The sequence below is a fragment of the Panthera pardus genome, unplaced genomic scaffold (assembly GCF_024362965.1).
Source record: "Panthera pardus isolate Hobbes unplaced genomic scaffold, ASM2436296v1 HiC_scaffold_21, whole genome shotgun sequence".
In the NCBI taxonomy this organism is placed as follows: domain Eukaryota; kingdom Metazoa; phylum Chordata; class Mammalia; order Carnivora; family Felidae; genus Panthera; species Panthera pardus.
In genome coordinates, this window is record NW_026526777.1 from 65037500 (window position 1) to 65054895 (window position 17396).

The 17396-nt window shown below is 47.2% G+C and overlaps 1 protein-coding gene and 1 long non-coding RNA gene across 2 annotated transcripts; both read right to left on the bottom strand.

Moving 5' to 3' along the window:
- Positions 1-947: 947 nt before the first annotated feature.
- Positions 948-14496, bottom strand: LOC109251200 (uncharacterized). The gene is made up of 3 exons (XR_008424704.1): positions 13692-14496; positions 4771-4835; positions 948-1177 (listed from the first exon to the last, which is right to left on the bottom strand). It is a non-coding gene; the product is annotated as an uncharacterized LOC109251200 (long non-coding RNA).
- Positions 14497-14551: 55 nt separating this feature from the next.
- On the bottom strand, positions 14552-17101 carry LOC128778905 (uncharacterized). The gene has a single exon (XM_053909510.1). It carries the CDS (start codon positions 16913-16915, stop codon positions 16565-16567), a length of 351 nt encoding a protein of 116 aa, XP_053765485.1. The 5' UTR covers positions 16916-17101; the 3' UTR covers positions 14552-16564.
- Positions 17102-17396: the final 295 nt, after the last annotated feature.

Genomic DNA, 17396 nt, shown 5'->3' on the forward strand with positions numbered 1-17396 from the left:
GACCCAAAGGCGTCAGAGCATCAGAAAATACAGAAAATAAGGGTACCCAGGGGGCTCAGTCGGTTAAGCATCCGGCTTCAGCTCAGGTCACGATCTCCGGGTTCATGAGCTTGAGCCCCACGTCGGGCCCTGTGTGGACAACTCAGAGCCTGGAGCCTGCTTCGGATTCTGGGTCTCCCTCTCTCTCCCTCTCTCTCTCTGCCCCTCCCCTCCTCCCCTGCTCACACTCTTGTCTTTCTCTCAAAAGTAAATGTGAAAAAATTAGAAAAAAGAAAATACGGAAAATAAACAACAGGATTAGCAGGGTCACCCCCTCCTGGGACCATGCGGGCTCTAGCGTCCCAGGCACCTTCACCAGGTGTTCTGTGGGCCACCTGGTGGCTGTGGCCAAACGTCCTGCCTCTCCTGGACACCGTGAACGTCCATCTCAAACACCTTCGGTCTCCTTCGCCGCCCTGGGTGTCCTGAGCTCTGGTCCCCACGGACCCCTCTGAGAGCTGATGTGACAGAGGGAGAGACTGTGGGATTCTCTGTGAACCTCATGGGGCACAAGCCTCAAGGCCCCTCCACTCCAGGGGGGGATCGGAAGCCAGGTTGCGTCCCCGATGAACGCTGCGGAACCTGGGTTCAGGCGGCTGGTCCTTCCTCCCACCTGGGCCCTCCCTGTGTGTGTGTGTGTTAGTCCACTCCTCCTCCCTGCTTGAGGCTGTGTGTTTACACCGTGGCATTTGGGCATCTCCCTGTGGGCCGTGAGCTCTGCCCCACGGCCCGGATGGCCAGCTCGGGGGGCGGGGGGTGCTTGGAGGCCACCAGCCCGTGGAGGCCGCTCTTCCTCTCCCGCTGCTGATTTGCCGAAGGGCGCTTTGGAGCAAGACGCAGCCTCGGGTTCGTAGTTGTCCGTGACCGCTGGTGCGTGGGTTGTGGGGTCTGAGGTTTACACAGTATGAAAGCCAGTATGGATCTTGAATGAGAACAGGAATTAGCACAAACGACCGGCGTCTCACAGATTCTAGTTCTTTCATTTTTTGTTTTTATTTATTTATTTTGAGAGAGAGAGAGAGAGAGAGACAGTGTGACTTGGGAGGGGCAGAGAGAGAGAGAGAATCCCCAGCAGCGTCTGCACTGCCAACGCAGAGCCCGATGGGGGGCTCGAACTCACGAGCTGTGACACCAGGACCTGAGCGGAAATCAAGAGTCAGATGCTTAACCCCCTGAGCCACTCAGGCGCCCCAGTTGCTTTGTTTTTTAAGGTCTCTTTAAGCAGTTTACCAGGAGTCCTCGGTGGGAAAGCTTCCATCCAGATGGGCAGGTTCTAGGGGCCAAGGCCAGTGAAGGGCCTGAAGCTCACGCCCCGTGAGCTTCGTGGGGAACCCCATTTGCTGGTGCTCCCGAAGAAGACAGCCCTCCCCGCTGGACACCTTCCCTTCCCCTCCCTGCGCCTCGGAGTCCGGTCTCAGGGCAGACCCGCACGGGTCCCTGCAGACCGGCACAGCCGTGGGCAGGGCAGCCTGGCGGGAGCTGGGGCTGGGAGAGAGCCCCGGTGGCTTGTGGTGATGCCCTGAGGCTCCCCCCTCCAAAGGGCTCCCCAGCTTGTGGGCCTAAGAAGCATCTGGGAGATCCGCCCAGGCATCACCTCTGAACAGGCTGAGTCAATGGACCCCGAGGGGGCCCAGGAATGTGCATTTGTAGCCAGCACTCCAGGGGGTTCGGACTCAGGTCTGCCAACCCCACTTGAAGGCAGGTGGGCTTAAGGTGGGCTGGAAAGGCCTGGACAGGGAGGCTTTCGTGAGTGGACAGGCAGTGTCCTCCCCTCAACCTGTTTCCATCTCTCTAGTTGGACTGTTTGACCCCAGGCTCTCAGGTCCAGCGGTGCGGATCCAGAAGGAAGGACGAAAGATTCGCGGAGCACCTCTCTGCACCTTCGCATCATCCCCTGTAATCCTTCCAGCCGAGAGGGAAGGGACGTTCTGAGAAGCAAAAATAAGTGGCCTGGGGACAAGCCCCAGTCCCGCGCTGCGACCTGGGCTCTGTCGTGCCTCTCGGGTGCCTTGAGGGAAGCAGTGGAGAACATGTTTATGGAGCCCCTACGTGTTCCAGGCCCTGTCGTGTCCGTTTCTGCACGCGGTCCTCACGCTGGCCTGTAGAGACGTCGCTGTCCACATCGTAGGCACGGGGACTGAAACTCGGGGAAGCTGAATAACCTTCTCGTGGCCAGACAGCCTGTCGGGGGCAAGCCGGTGTCGGCCCACGTCTGTGTGACCGCAATCAGCCGCCTCCCATGGGCTGCCCACCCCCGGCTCAGTCACTTGGCGCCCCCAGGACTCATCTGCAATGTCACCGGTGCTGAGCGCCTCCCCGAGGCCGCAGGGAACAGCCCGGCGAAGAGCAAACTCCAGGCTCGCACGCCGGCTGCCATCACTGCCCTGCCACAGGTGGACAGGGTCCGATCTCCCCACCATTGGGAACCGAGGCTCGGCTAACGATCAGACGAGTGGCAAGGGGCCTAGTGCTAAAGGGGCCCTGCTGGACCTCAAGGCCGAGTGGCGCCATTCTTACTTTCGGGAACCATTGTCACCTGTCTCTGCGCAGTGCCTCCTGGGTCAACCCCCAACCCCTCTGTCAGGTGATCTAAGAAAATGTTTGGCCTGAATGGCGATAAAGCAATAGAGACCACTCTTCACCTGTCTCTCGTCCATCTTCCCCCTCCTCGAAAACTCCCCCTTTAGGGAGCTGGCCACCCCGAAAGCCCCAGCTTGGTTCAGACATCCGGAGAGCGGACCTTATTCCGCAGGCTGGGGGTAAACCCTGGTAGTGTCAGCCGTTGATGGCAATACGTTTCCCCTCTGGCCCTTGAGACATGAGGACACTCTGCTGGAGGGATTCTGAGGGATTCCTCCCTCTTTTAAAGGTCCGAAGACGCAACCCTGTTCTTGTGGGTGCTGTTATACCCAGAAGGTGCATGCGAACTGCCTCAGCCTAAAGATGGAGCCAGTGCACCAGGGATAGAAATGGAGAGACTTGGGGCTTTGATGCTTCGCCGAACTGCTCGTCACCCAAACGCGGAACTGGTCTCCCTAGGGACTTCTTATGATGTGAGATGATCTCCCTATTCGTATGCGACTTTGAGTTTCTTTTCTCGCAGCCAGAAGCACCCTAACTCGTGCACCTGAACCGGCCCAGGACTAGATCTGGCTTTGCGCACAGCTGTATCCTGCCTAGGCTCATATGATGTGTCGGGCCGGTTTCTCTCCATTTCTTATCTCCACCTCCTCACGACTGGCTCCTGCCTCAGGCACACCCTCTCCTCGAGGGCCAGGCACTAGGTGTCCTCGTGTGGGGCCAGCAGGAAAGGGCCTTTGTACCGAGGTCCTAAAGTCTTTTCTTGACTTTCCCCACTGGGAAAACGCTCCCATCCCTGACCTACACAGTAACCGGGAAATGGAACATGCTGGTTGGCTTAAGACAGGCTCTCAGATAGGGCTGCGTATTAGAATTAACCAGAGCATTTAAGAAGTGCGTATCATTAAGTGAAAGAAGCCGATCTCAAAAGGCTGGATACTGTCTGATTCCAATTACAGGACACTGTAGAAAAGGCAGTGGAAAAGAAAAAAAGAAAAGTATTCCTATACTGATTCCAAGTATAGGACACTGTAGAAAAGGCAGTAGAAAAGAAGAAAGAAAGAAAGAAAGAAAGAAAGAAAGAAAGAAAGAAAGAATCAATGGTTGTCAGGAATCTATGGAAAGGGATGAACCGTAATGTAAACTATGGACTGTGGGTGATAAAACGATGTGTCAGCGACTATCACAAATAATCCACGCTGGTGGAGGATGCTGATGATGGGGGGAAGCTATGCAGGAGGGGAGGCAGAGAACGGGTATGTGGGCACCTGTACTTTCCACTCACTCTTGCCGTGAACCTCAAACTGCTCTTAAAAAAAAAAAAAAAAGTCTATTACAAACAAAAACAAAGCCGGTGCCCAGGCTCCTGCCCAGACCCAACAAACCAGAGTCTGTGAGGGTGGAGCCCAGGGCTTCTGAAGGACTCGGGTGGATCCGTGTGCAGCCAGGATTGAGGACTGCTGGCAGAGCCCGGGGAACCCATCCCTGGACCTTGGCATAGATAGTGTCAACCTTTTGCACACCTAATGGCGGAGACTGTTCCAGAAGAGAATCTGGGATACTTTTATTACCAAGCAGCATGAGAGATGAATGCCACTGTCAGGGACAACGTACCCAGCTGGATTCCTATCCCAGGAGCTCACAGCTCCGGGAGTAAAAGAGACTGCCCCCCACCCCCCCACCCCCCCCACCCCCACCCCACACACACACACAAAGTTGCTGAGGGCTTCTGTTTTGAATAAGGAGATAAGCATCTCAGCCTACAGGTACAGATGTCCTTTCCAGGTGGGAGAACAGGGTCTTGTTTTCTTTCGCACCTCATCCTACCCCCCAGATCCCCTTAGGGTGAGCGCACAGGCTAGGAGTCGAGGTCTAGGGCTGTACTGGAAAAACAGAGTAGTCTGTAAATCCAGTCGCCCCCTTCCAGGCATTCAATGTAGAGCAGAGGCTTATTCAATTTAGAATGAAATCCCTTCCTGCTGCTTCCAGCTTGATATCACTTCCCAGGGTCCACAGATCTGCCCTCCATCAAAGAACGAGACCATTAAGCAACCCCACTCAGCCTCTGCTGGCCAGCATCAAAGGCCCCGGGACACTGGAAGCAGCAGGACAGAAGGTCATGAAGGTTCCAGGCCTCTGCTACTCACTGACCTGTAGGGTTCTCACAGGGACCACATGAGCCATCACGCAGGAAAGCATTTGCAAATTGTGAGCCCCTGTGCAAAAACAGAGCATTACTTTAAAATCCATATATGAAGATGTGCATTTTTTAAAAATTAGGAAAGTATTGGCATCAGAAAGGATTCTTCACTTTACATCGTGTTTACCCAGGAGTCCTTTGAATGACAAGCTCCCTGTTCCTTCTAGATGATTCGGTCAACAGATAGTGTTGGGAAAACTGGATATCCCACACACAAAAGAATGAAGTCGGGCCCTCACTTTATGCCATCGTCAAAGAAATGAAGCAGGACATTAGTAAAAGTATTTAAACATTTAGATTAAAATGTTTTATTCAGAAACTACTGACAGTAGGAAAAGAGCTGAGCTCCATTCCCATTTGTGCAGAAGTGACTGGTCTTTATGAGGGAGAAGGTGGGGGGGGGGTGTGCCTCAAGCGAAAAATGACAAAGGGCTGGTCAGTGTGAATGTGACTGGGCCAGTGGGGTCTCTAGCTGGCAGTTATGGAAGTTAGGAGTCTATCCTCCCACACAGTCTGGGAGGAGTCCTACTTCTCCTGATGATTACATTTCAAAGGAATGGCTCTCAGGTTCTTGAGAGAGATACACATCAGTTTTAGGAGACTTATAAACATCTCAAAGAGACAGAAGAACAATTCACACTTGTACTCCCATTTTAGTACGCGTTCTAAGAAAGGGAGGTCAAGGCCCTACCTTCAGGTGTTGGCTACAACAAACAATAAATTCTCTTGACAACGCTGAGCTTTTCCAGACAGGAACTCTACAGTGGGGCTGGGTTGCCTGAGGGCCACCGGCCTTAGACTGCCAAGAGCCAAGTTCAAGGTCTCACCAGGTCTCCTAGTACAAGGGTTTAAATGGAGTGTTTGTGCTCAGAGTACATGCTGTCCTCACCATAAGCAAAAATTAACTTAAAATGGGTAAAAGACCCAAACATAAGAACTAAAACTGTAACACACTTAGAAGAAAACACTGGACTTGGCAATGATTTCTTGGATATGACACCAGAAGCACAGGCAACCAAACAAAAAAAAATTGATAAGGTGGAAAACAGCAAAATTTAAAATGTTTGTGCTTCAAAGGACACAAACAACAGAGTGAAAAGGCAACCTACAGAAGGAGAGAAAATATTTGCAGGTTGTGTATCTGATAGAAGAACTCCTACAACTCAAAAAGAAAAAACAAGGCCAATTTTAAAAACGGGCAAAGGACTCAAAGAGACATTTCTCCAAAAAAGATATACAAATAGTCGATATGCACACGAAAGATGCTCCATATCACTAACCATCAGGGAGATGCAATACAAAACCACAATAAGATTCCACCTCACACTCATCAGGATGGCAACCGTGGAAGGAGAGGAGAGGAGAGGAGAGGAGAGAGGACGGGAGGAGAGGGGAGGGGAGGGGAGGGGAGGGAGAGGAGAGGAGAGGAGAGGAGAGGAGAGGAGAGGAGAGGAGAGCAAAGGAAAGGAAAGGAAAGGAAAGGAAAGGAAGAAAGAAGGAAGGAAGAAAGACAGAGAAAGAGGAAGGAAGGAAGAAAGGAAGGAAAAGAAAGGAAGGAAAAGACAAAGAAAGAAAGAAAGAGAAAAGAAGAAGAAGGAAGGGAGGGAGGGATGAGGGAGTGAAGGATGATGGAGGTACAGAAAGAAGGGGAAAAAACAAAATAACAAATGGTGGGGATATGGAAAAATTAAAACCCTTGCACTATTGGTGGGAATGTAAAATGGTGCAGCCACTGTGGAAAAGAGTATGGTGATTCCACTTGTTGGGATGAGCACTGGGTGTTGTATGTAAGCCAATTTGACAATAAATTATACTTAGAAAGAGAAAGAAAGAAAGAAAGAAAGAAAGAAAGAAAGAAAGAAAGAGGAGAGAAAGAAAGAAAGAAAGAAAGAAAGAAAGAAAAAGAAAATAGTATGGTGATTCCTCAAAAAATTTTAAATAGAATTACTATAAAATCTAGTAATTCCATTTCTGAGTATATACCAAAAAAAATTTGAAAGCAGGGTCTGAAAGAGGTATTTGCACACCCATGTTCACAGCAGCATCATTCAGAATAGCCAAAGATGAAAGCAAACCAAGTGTGTCAGATGAATGGATCATATATACATATATATATATATATATATATATATATATATATATATATATATGGGATATATATATATATGGGATATATATATATATGGGATATATATATATATATATATTGCATATTTGTCAGTGGTTTTGATATATGGTTACCATGAGGTATATGTATAACATCACATACCTATTTTATATATATATATATATATATATATATATATATATATATATATAATGGAGATATATTAGATATATATGAATATTATTCATCCTTTAAAAGGAAGGAAATTCTGACATATGCTACAGTATAAATGAACCTTGAGGACATTATTCTAAGTGAAATAAGCCAGTCGGGAAGAAGGGAAGATGGCAGTGGAGTTTTGTGAGGCCTTGGTTCCAACAGCAGTGGTGACAGGTCTCATTTCAAAAGGAGACCAAAGCACACTTAGTTAAAATGTGCCACATTAAGGCCAGGGACCAAACACCACACCAGGCAAAGAGAGACCCTACAGATGACAGGCCCGAAGGATAAAGCAGCCAGACAAAACAGCAGAGCACACAGAGCCCATATTGGACACACTCTTGGAAGTGCCAGGCCCTGGAGAGCAGGGGACACTACACTGCAGGGCACTACAGGACCTCTTCTTCATAAGGCCATTACCCTCAAGAACAGGAGATGTAGCTGACTTTCCTAACACACAGAAACAGGCACAGAGGTGGCTCAGTCAGTTAAACATCCGACTTCAGCTCAGGTCATGATCTCACAGTTCCTGGGTTCGAGCCCTGAGTTGGGGCTCTGTGCTGACAGCTCAGAGCCTGGAGCCTGTTTCAGATTCTGTGTCTCCCTCTCTGTGCCCCTCCCCTGCTCACACTCTGTCTCTGTCTCTCAAAATAAATAAATGTTAAAAGAAAAGAAAAGAAAAGAAAAGAAAAGAAAAGAAAAGAAACAGGCACAGGGACCTAGATAAAATAAGACAGAGAAATTTGTCCCAGATGAAATAACAGAACAAGACACAGCCAGAGATCTAAGTGAAACAGATATAAGAAACATGCCCAATGGAGAATTTAAAGCACTGATCATAAGGATACTCACTGGATTTGAGAAAAGAGTGGAAGACATCAGGGAGACTCTTACCACAGGGATAAAGAAAAATGAATCAAAGAGGAAGAGTGGAATAAATGAGATAAGAAACACGTTTGATGGAGTGAACAGCAGGCTGGAAGAAGCAGAAGAATTAACAACCTAAAAGATAGTGCAATGGGGAGGAATCAAGGTGAACAAAAGAGAGAAAAAATAATTATGCAAAACCACAATAGACTTAGGGAACTGAGTGATTCCATTAAACATAATAACATTCAGATTATAGGAGTCCCAGAAGAAGAGAGAGAAAAGGGGGCAGAAATTTTACTTGGAGATAATAGCTGAAAACCTCACTGTCTGGGGAAGGAAACAGATATCCAGATCCAGGAGGCACAGAGAACCCCCAACAAAATCAACAAAAGCAGGTCCACACAAAGATATATTGTAATTAAATTGGCAAAAAAAAAAAAAAAAAAAAAAAAATTAAAAACAGCAAGAGAAAAAAAGATAGTAACACACAAGGGAAACTCCACAAGGCTATCAGAGGATTTTTAAGCAGAAACTTTCCAGGTCAGAAGGGAGTGGCACGTGCTGGTCAAAGTGCTGAATGGGAAAAATCTGCAGCCAACAATACTCGACCAGCAAGGGTATCATTCAGAATAGAAAAAGAGATTAGAGTTTCCCAGACAAAAACTAAAGGAGTTCATGACCACACTACCAGTCCTACAAGAAATATTAGAGTCGACTCTGAGTGGAAAGAAGAGACCACAAGTTAACAGTACAAAGGTAGGAAACACAAAAGCAGGAACAATGACTATTTCTGCATAAGCTCAGTCAAGAAACTCACAAATAAAAGGATATAAAATACGAACATATACCTGAAACATGGAAAGGAGAGGAGTAATGAATGGGTTCGAACGTAAACAGCCATCAACTTAATATAGACTGCTATATGCAGATGATGTTATACACATACCTAATGGTAACCATATATCAAAACCACTGACAAATATGCAAAGAATAAAGAGAAAGAAATCCAAAATATCTCTTTAAAAAAATCGAACTATGAAAGAGAGAAAGACAAGAAAGATTCAGAAAATCTTCAGAAGCAACTGCAAAAAAACGTAATACAAATGGCAATAAATACATATCTATCAATAATTACTTTGAATATAAATGCACTAACACTCAATCAAAAGACATAGAGTGACAGAATGGATTTAAAAACACGACCCATCTATATGCTGCCCACAAGAGACCCATTTTAGACCCAAAGACATCGGCAGATTGAAAGGGAGGGGATGGAGAAATATCCACCACACAAATAGATGGCAAAAGAAAGCCGGACAAGCAATACTTATATTAGACAAACTAGACTTTAAAACAAAGACAATAACAAGAGACAAAGGACACTATATAATAATAAAGGGAACGGTCCAACAAGAAGATACAACAATTGTAAATATTTATGCACCCAACATAAAGCACCCAAATGGATAAAACGGTTAATAACAAACATAAAGGAACTAATCGGTAATAATACAATAATAGTAGGAGACTTTAATGCTCCACTTAATTCAACAGACAGATCATCTAAACAGAAAATCAACGAGAAAGAAGGGCTTTGAATGACACACTGGACCGGATGTATTTAACAGATACATTCAGAACCTTCCAGCCTAAAACAGCAGAATACACATTCTTTTCAAGGGCACTCAGAACATTCTCCAGAATAGATCATGTATTAGGCCACAAAACAAGCCTCAACAAATTCAATAAGATCAAAGTAAGACCATGCACCTTTTCTGACCACAACACTTATGAAACTAGAAATCAACCACAAGAAAAAAATTGGAAAGAGCACAAATACATGGAGGTTAAATAACATGCTGTTAACAATGAATAGGTCAACTAAGACATAAAAGAAGAAATACAAAAGGACATGGAAACAAGTGAAAATGAAAACACAAAGGTCCAAAATTTCTGGGATGCAGCAAAAGTGGTCCTAAGAGGGAAGTATATAGCAATACATGCCTACATCAAGAAGCAAGAAAAATCTCAAATAAACAACCTAACCTTACACCTAAGAAAAAAGAACAACAAACAAACCCCAAACCAGCAGAAGGAAGGAAATAATAAAGGTTACAGCAGAAATAAATGATGTAAAAATAAAAACCAACAGTACAAATCAATGAAACCAGAAACTGGTTCTTTGAAAAAAAATCAACAAAATTGATAAACCTCTAGCCAGACTTATCAAAAGAAAAAGAAAGAAGGAATTCAAATAAATAAAATTACAAACGGGAGAGAAGACATAACAACACCACAGAAATACAAACACTTATAAGAGAATATTATGAAAAACTATATGGCAAGAAATTGGACAACCTAGAAAAAATGGGCTAATGTCTAGAAACATATAAACTGCCAAAACTGAAGGAGGAAGAAGTAGAAAATTTGAACAGACTGATAAACTGCAAAGAAATTGAATCAGTAATCAAAAAAGTTCACAACAAACAAAAGACCAGGACCAGATGGCTTCACAGGCAAATTCTACCAAGCATTTAAAGAAGAATTAATACCTATTCTTCTCAAACTATTCCAAAAATAGAAAAACTTCCAAATTCCTTCTATAAAGCCAGCATTACCCTGATACCAAAACCAGATAAAGAGACCACTAAAAAAGAGAAGTACAGGTGAGGTATCCCTAATAAACATAGGTGCAAAAATTCTCAACAAAATACTAGCAAACCAAATCCAACAATACATTAAAAATATTATTCACCATGATAAAGTAGGATTCGTTCCTGGGTTGCAAGGTTGGTTCAATACCCACAAATCAATCAACATGATACATCACATCAAGGGAAAGGATAAGAACCATATGATCATCTCAGAGACAGTAAAAGCACTTGATAAAGTACATCTATTCATGATTTTTAAAAAAACCCTCAACAAGGTAGGTTTAGAGGGAACATACCTCAACATAAGGGCCTTATATGAAAAACCCACAGCTGACCTCATCCTTAGTAGGTAAAAACTGAGAGCTTTTCCCCTACATTCAGGAACAAGACAAGGATGTCCACTCTCACCACTTTTATTCAACATAGTACTGGAAGTCTTAGCCACAGAAATCAGACATCATAAAGAAATACAAGGCGGACAGCGAGAAGTCAAACTTTCACTATTTGCAGATGACATGATACTCTATATAGAAAATCCAAAAAACACAAAAAAACTGCTACATTGATAAATGAATTCAATAAAAACGCAGGATAAACAATCAATGTACAGAAATCTGTTGCATTTCTATACACCAAGAATGAAGCAGCAGAAAGAGAAATTAAGAAAAGATCCCATTTACAATTGCACCAAAACCAATAAGATACCTAGGAATAAACCTAACCAAAGAAGTAAAAGGCCTGGACTCTGAAAACTATAAACACTGATGAAAGAAATTAAAGAAGACACAAAGAAACAGAAAGACTTTCCATGCTCATGGATTGGAAGAACAAATACTGTTAAAATGTCTATACTCCCCAAAGCAATCTACATATTTAATGCAATCCCTGTCAAATACCACCAGCATTTTTCACAGAGCTAGAACAATCAATCCTAAAATGTGTATGGAACCACAAAAGACCCCATATAGCCAAAGAAATCTTGAAAAAGAAAAGTGAAGCTGGAGGCATCACAAATTCTGGACTACAAGTTATATTACAAAGCTGTCGTAATCAAAACAGTAGGGTATTGACACAAAAATGGACACATGGATCAATGGGAGGGAATAAAAGAACCCACGAGTTTTTGGTCAACTAATCTTCAACAAAGCAAGAAAGACTGTCCAGTGGGAAAAAGATAGTTTCTTCAACTGTCTTTGAACTGCTACATGCGAAAGAATGAAACTGGACCACTTTCTTTTACCATGCACAAAAATAAACTCAAAATGGGTTAAAGACCTAAATGTGAGACCTAAAACCATAAAATCTTAGAAGAGAACACAGGCTCTAGCAACTTCTAGATATGTCTGCTGAGGCAAGGAAAACAAAAGCAAAAGTAAACTACTGGGACCACATCAAAATAAAAAGCTTTTGCACAGCAAAGGCAATAATCAAAAACTAAAAGGCAACTGATGGAATAGAAGAAGAGAATTGCAAATGGCATATCTGGTAAAGGGTTAGTATCCAAAATATGTGAAGGACTTAAAACCCCAACACCCAAGAAACAAATAATCCAATTAAAAATGGGCAGAAGACACGAACCAACATTTCTCCAAAGAAGACATCCAGATGGCCAAGAGACACATGAAAAGACGCTCTAAATCACTCGTCACCAGGAAAATGCAAATCAAGACTACAATGAGATATCACCTCACACCTGTCAGAACGGCTGAAATCAACAAAAGAAACAACAGGTATTGATGAGAACGTGGAGAAATAGGAACCCTCGTGCACTGTTGGTGGGAATGCAAACTGGTGCAGCCACTGTGGAAAATGGTGTGGCGTTTCCTCAAAAAGTTAAAAGCAGAAATGCCATTATGATCCAACAATTTCACTTTTGGGTATTTACCCAAAGAATATGAAAACACTAATTCAAAGGGATACATGCACCCCTGTGTTCACTGCAGCATTATTTATTATAGCCAAGACATGGGAGCAGCCCACGTGCCCATCAGTTGATGAATGGATAGATGATAGATACACCTGGTTGGCTCTGTTGGTTAAGCATCCGACTTCAGCTCAGGTCATGATCCCACGGTTCATGAGTTTGAGCCCCATGTCAGGCTCTCTGCTGTCAGTACAGAGCTCGCTTCAGATCCTCTGTTCCTCTCTCTCTCTCTATCTCTCTGCCCCTCCCTGCTCATTCTCTCTCTCTCTCAAAAAAAAAAAAAAAAAGAATATTACTCAGCCATAAAAAATAATGAAATCTTGCCATTGGCACAACGTGGATGGAGCTAGGGAGTATAATGCTAAGCAAAATAAGTCAGAGAAAGACAAATACCATATGATTTCACACATACGTGGAATTTAAGAAACAAAACTAATGAGCTAAGGGGGGAAAAAAAGAGAGACAAACCAAGAAACACTTTTAACCATAAAGAACAGATGGCCACCGGAGGGGAGGTGGGTGGGAGGTAAGGGAAATAAGTGATGGGGATTAAGGAGCACATTCGTCATGATGAGCACAGGGTGATGTACACAAGTGTTGAATCACTATACTGTTGACCTAAAACTAATACTGTTATGTTAACTAACTGGACTTAAAATAAAAACTTAATAAAAAAAAAAAAAAGAGAGAGAAACCAGTCATGAAAGGACAAATAGTGTATGATTCCATTTATATGAAATTCATACAGACAACAAGTGAAACACTCTTGCCAGGGTTCGAGGGAGAGGGGGCATGGAAAGTTACTATTTAATGGGCACAGAATTTCATTTTGCAAAAAGACAAGAGTTCTGGAAACGGCTGGTGATGGTTGCATGATCATATGAACGTGCTTAGTACCACTGAGCTCTACACTTCAAAATAGTTACGACGGTCGATGTCATGTTTATTTTACCACAATTAAAAATATTTTTTAAAAACGGTTCCAGTCATGTGGTGGCTGTCAGAAATATAATGTTGTATAAATACAAAGTTAAGAGCTACCTGTACCCATGTGAGTCAGACTGGGGTGGTTGGGGGGTGGGGCATCGTAAATCTTACCTCTCTTATTTGGCGGGAGAAGGCTGCCTTCCATGCCCAGCCATATACATATATATATGTACATTCCTTGGAGCACCAAGTCAGGCAGAAGCTTCTGGAACTCTGGGCACATTGACCTATTCACAGAGCACAGACCCCTCCTCTTGGGCTCATCAGTGGTGTGAAATGTACAGCACCCCTCCCCTTCTCTTTCAGAGGGTAAAGCAATTCACCATCTCGAACTCTTTTCCAAGGACCCCAAGCACCACAACCCGTCCCCCATCGTCCCCAGGGTCACAATGAGCTGCCCTCTTCACTGGCAGCCACCGCCCAGAACTCAGAGGGTGAGGCTGCTCAAGAGGCCGGTGTCCTTCTCCATGGACACACGGAGGGGTTGGGGGTTGCACCAGAAAACAACCCAAAATGGCTAACAGAGAACTGCATTTCTTTTTATTGGCTTTCTACTTGAAGGAGGATAGACGTGAGAGGAGGAACAAGTCTCATGCCGGTACTACTCCAGCCCCGGAGGATCAGAAGTAAAGAATGTCACCGTGAAATACTGTCAAATTCCTGAGCAGTGGGGGTGGGGGTCTAATGGGGGAAGGGTCCACCAGCCCAACTCCCTGATACAGCACGTGCATCCGAAGGCCGTGTTTCTGCCGAACCTGGTCTTTGACAGGAGATTCCTGCTGGCATATGAGCCCAGAAAATCTAGTAAAAGCTACCACTCTCTTGGCCTGGGAGGGATCCATGATAGCCAATGGCTGGGAGACACCGATCACAGGGAGGCCGCCTTACCAAAACTATAAGGCTTTGTGGGAATACCTACAAGTGAAACTCTGGGAATTTCACGAGTGAAACTCTGGTCTCTGGGAATTAAACCACTATAATAATTCTCTAACTGAAATATTTACATTACACCGTGCCTATACCCAGAGCTGACGTGTGTGTGTGTGTGTGTGTGTGTGTGTGTGTGTGTGGAAATGAGTGCACACAGACCCCAGCACGATCTAGACGAATTTCCTTAGCCTCACGAAGAGGAAGGATTGTGGAGGCCACAGACTGTCAAAACAAAAAGGCACAGCTACACCCAAATTATGGGTCCGAGAGAATTACCTTTGCATCAGTTTGGCTAATTCTGGCCAGTTTTCTGAAAGAAAGAAACGTGGGGAACTTTGCATAGTTGGAATCTCTTAACGTATTATTCAACAGCACCTCTGTTCTGGGCTTTGAGGATTCAGGAATTCAGGGATTCAGTCCTCTTCCAGGGACTTCTAAAAAAAGTCTCTCACCTTCAACCTCTCCAAGCAAGGAAGATCTCACTGGGCTGCGCCCTACAGAACGGCTTTTAAATCAGGCATCCTGGGATCCCGGTCTCATCAGCTACAGACAAGACAACAGCACTGATTTCCTTATAAGGATGAAGGCTGGCTACACAGCTTACTGGCTTTTCTCCTGGAAGCCCACCCCCTACCACAGCCCTGCGGAATAACTTAGGGGGTCCCGGGCAATGGCAGGAATGAAGAGGTTAGCAAAGGGGCAAAATGCACCTAACCTCAATTACAGACAGTACCCCCCCACCCCCACCCCGGCCACTTCAGCAGCACCCGCATCAAAGCAGAGAAGCTTCTAGGCCCCTCGCTCTGGGTTTCTGGCTTGCTGTTGAAAGGGCAGTTTGGGCAGGTGGGGGCAGCAGGGAGGACCGTAGGTGTGGGCAGTGGTCTCTGGGAACAGCCCCGGGAGAGGCAAGCTTAATAAGTACCCTGACTGTGGATGCCCTTTCAGAGGCCTTCCAGCACTTTCCCTTCTAGTATTTTACTTTCATCCTCCCATGCTTGTGGAGGCCGCGTATCATTAGCAGGTTTTTATTGATGAAGAAAAAGGAAGAAATTATAGACCCACCCAGGCGTCTCCCGGATTCCTCTCCCTTTCCTCTTTCATCTCCCATCACTAGTTTTCAAACTCCCTGCATGCACACCCCAAACCTTGGTTTTCATGTTGGTTTACAGAAGCTCACAAATGCCTGTAAACAAAAAAAAAATAAAAGAGTTTGAGCACGTCCATGCGGGGTGAAGAGCTCAGCAATCCGTTTAAAACAAAAATGGGGCGCCTGGGTGGCTCAGTCTACAGACTCTTGATCAGGTCTTGAGCTCAACGTTCTGAGTTCAAGCCCTGCCTTGGACTCCATGCTAGTCGTGAAGCCTACTTAAAAAACAAACGAAACCTTTTTTTTTTTTTTTTTTTTTTTTTTAATCCCCCAAGGGCTGTGACTTCTGCGGCTCTCACTCCTTCCCAGGGGTTGTCCAGGCCCAGAAGGCGCAACACGGGGTGCGGGACCCCAGGAGGTTGTGGGGTCCCTGGAGGGTGCAGGGGGTGGTGTAACTCCCCTGGTGGGTGCAGAGCTCCGGGAAGGTGCAGGGCCCCAGGGGGATAGGAGGTCCCTGGAGGGTGCGAGGTCCCCAGGGTGAAGGGGGTGGGGGTGGGGGACATACTGCTAGGCCCCTGGAGGGTGCAAGGCTCCAAGAAGGTGTGGGACCCCAGAGGGGTACGAGGTCCCTGGAGAGTGCGGGGCCCCCGGGGCGGGGGCGGGGTGGCGAGGCCCCCCCCGGAGGGTGCGTGGCCCCTGCGCCGCCTCCCTGGCTTCCCTTCGCCTCGAGGCCCGAGGCCCTGCGGCCTAGGAACGGCGCGCTGACCCGAGCCCTTTTCGTCCCCGAAAACGCGTGCGAGGACGCCAGGTGGCAGGCGCCCGGCCCCAAAGAGCCCCGCGTTCTCTCATTCCCGTGGCGTCGGGTTTATTGTCATTCCTCGCCTTTTGTCCATCACAACCGAACCAAAGCTGTGGGCGCACGGGGCGGCCCGGGGTGGGGGTGGGGATCCTGGCGGCCGCCCGCGGCCTAGTCTCGGCCAGTCGCGCGCTCCAGCGCCAGCAGCGGGATCTCCTCCAGCCGCTCGGGCCGCTCCCCGCGCCGCAGGTAGCGCCGCCTCCAGGCCGCCAGCCGCTGCAGCAGCCTCTGCACGCGCGGATGGACCCACAGGCCGCGCTCCGAGTCCGCCCGGCCGCGCGCGCGCTTGGCCTTCCTGCGCCAGCCGCGGGCCGCGCCCCGCCAGAACAGCCGCCGCCAGCACCAGCAGCCCGCGCCGCCGTCGTCCGCGTCCCCGCGCTTCAGGCGCGCCGACCCCTCCGCCGGCCCGTGCTGCGCGCCCCCGCCACCGCGCCGGGGCCACCCGGGCCGCGCGTCCTCCATGCCGCCGGGCCTCCGCGCTCCCACGGGCCCCTCTCGGCGAATGGGTCCTTTCCGCCGCCTCCCGGGCGTCGCCGCGGCCTGCCCTCGGGCTCCGGTTGCCAGGGGAACCCGAACGCTGACCCCACAATGCCTGGCCCGGCGGTCCTCGTCCCGGGGCCGAGCGCGCGGCCCACCCTCAGCACCTGACGAGACCCCGGAGACCCAGCTAAGCCCCCGGTCCTGGAATAGGTCGGCGGGCCAGACTGTGACTGGCCTCAGTCAGGCGGGAAGGGATCTAGGACGTGCCGGGGGTCCATCTGGCCCCCCGCTGACTCCCACCTTAAGCATCTGCACGACCCCCACTGGATCGGGGTCGATGTCAGTCCCTGGGGGCTTGTCATCTGGGGGGGTGTGGGGCTTGGTTTCAGGTGTTCTGTACTTTTCCACCAGTAGGGAACCAGAGTTGCAGGAGAGATCTCAAAACTTGATTTTCTTCATCCGA

Coding starts and splice junctions, on each gene's coding strand:
- LOC128778905 (XM_053909510.1), bottom strand. CDS start 16,915: ATGGAGGACGCGCGGCCCGGGTGGCCCCGGCGCGGTGGCGGGGGCGCG.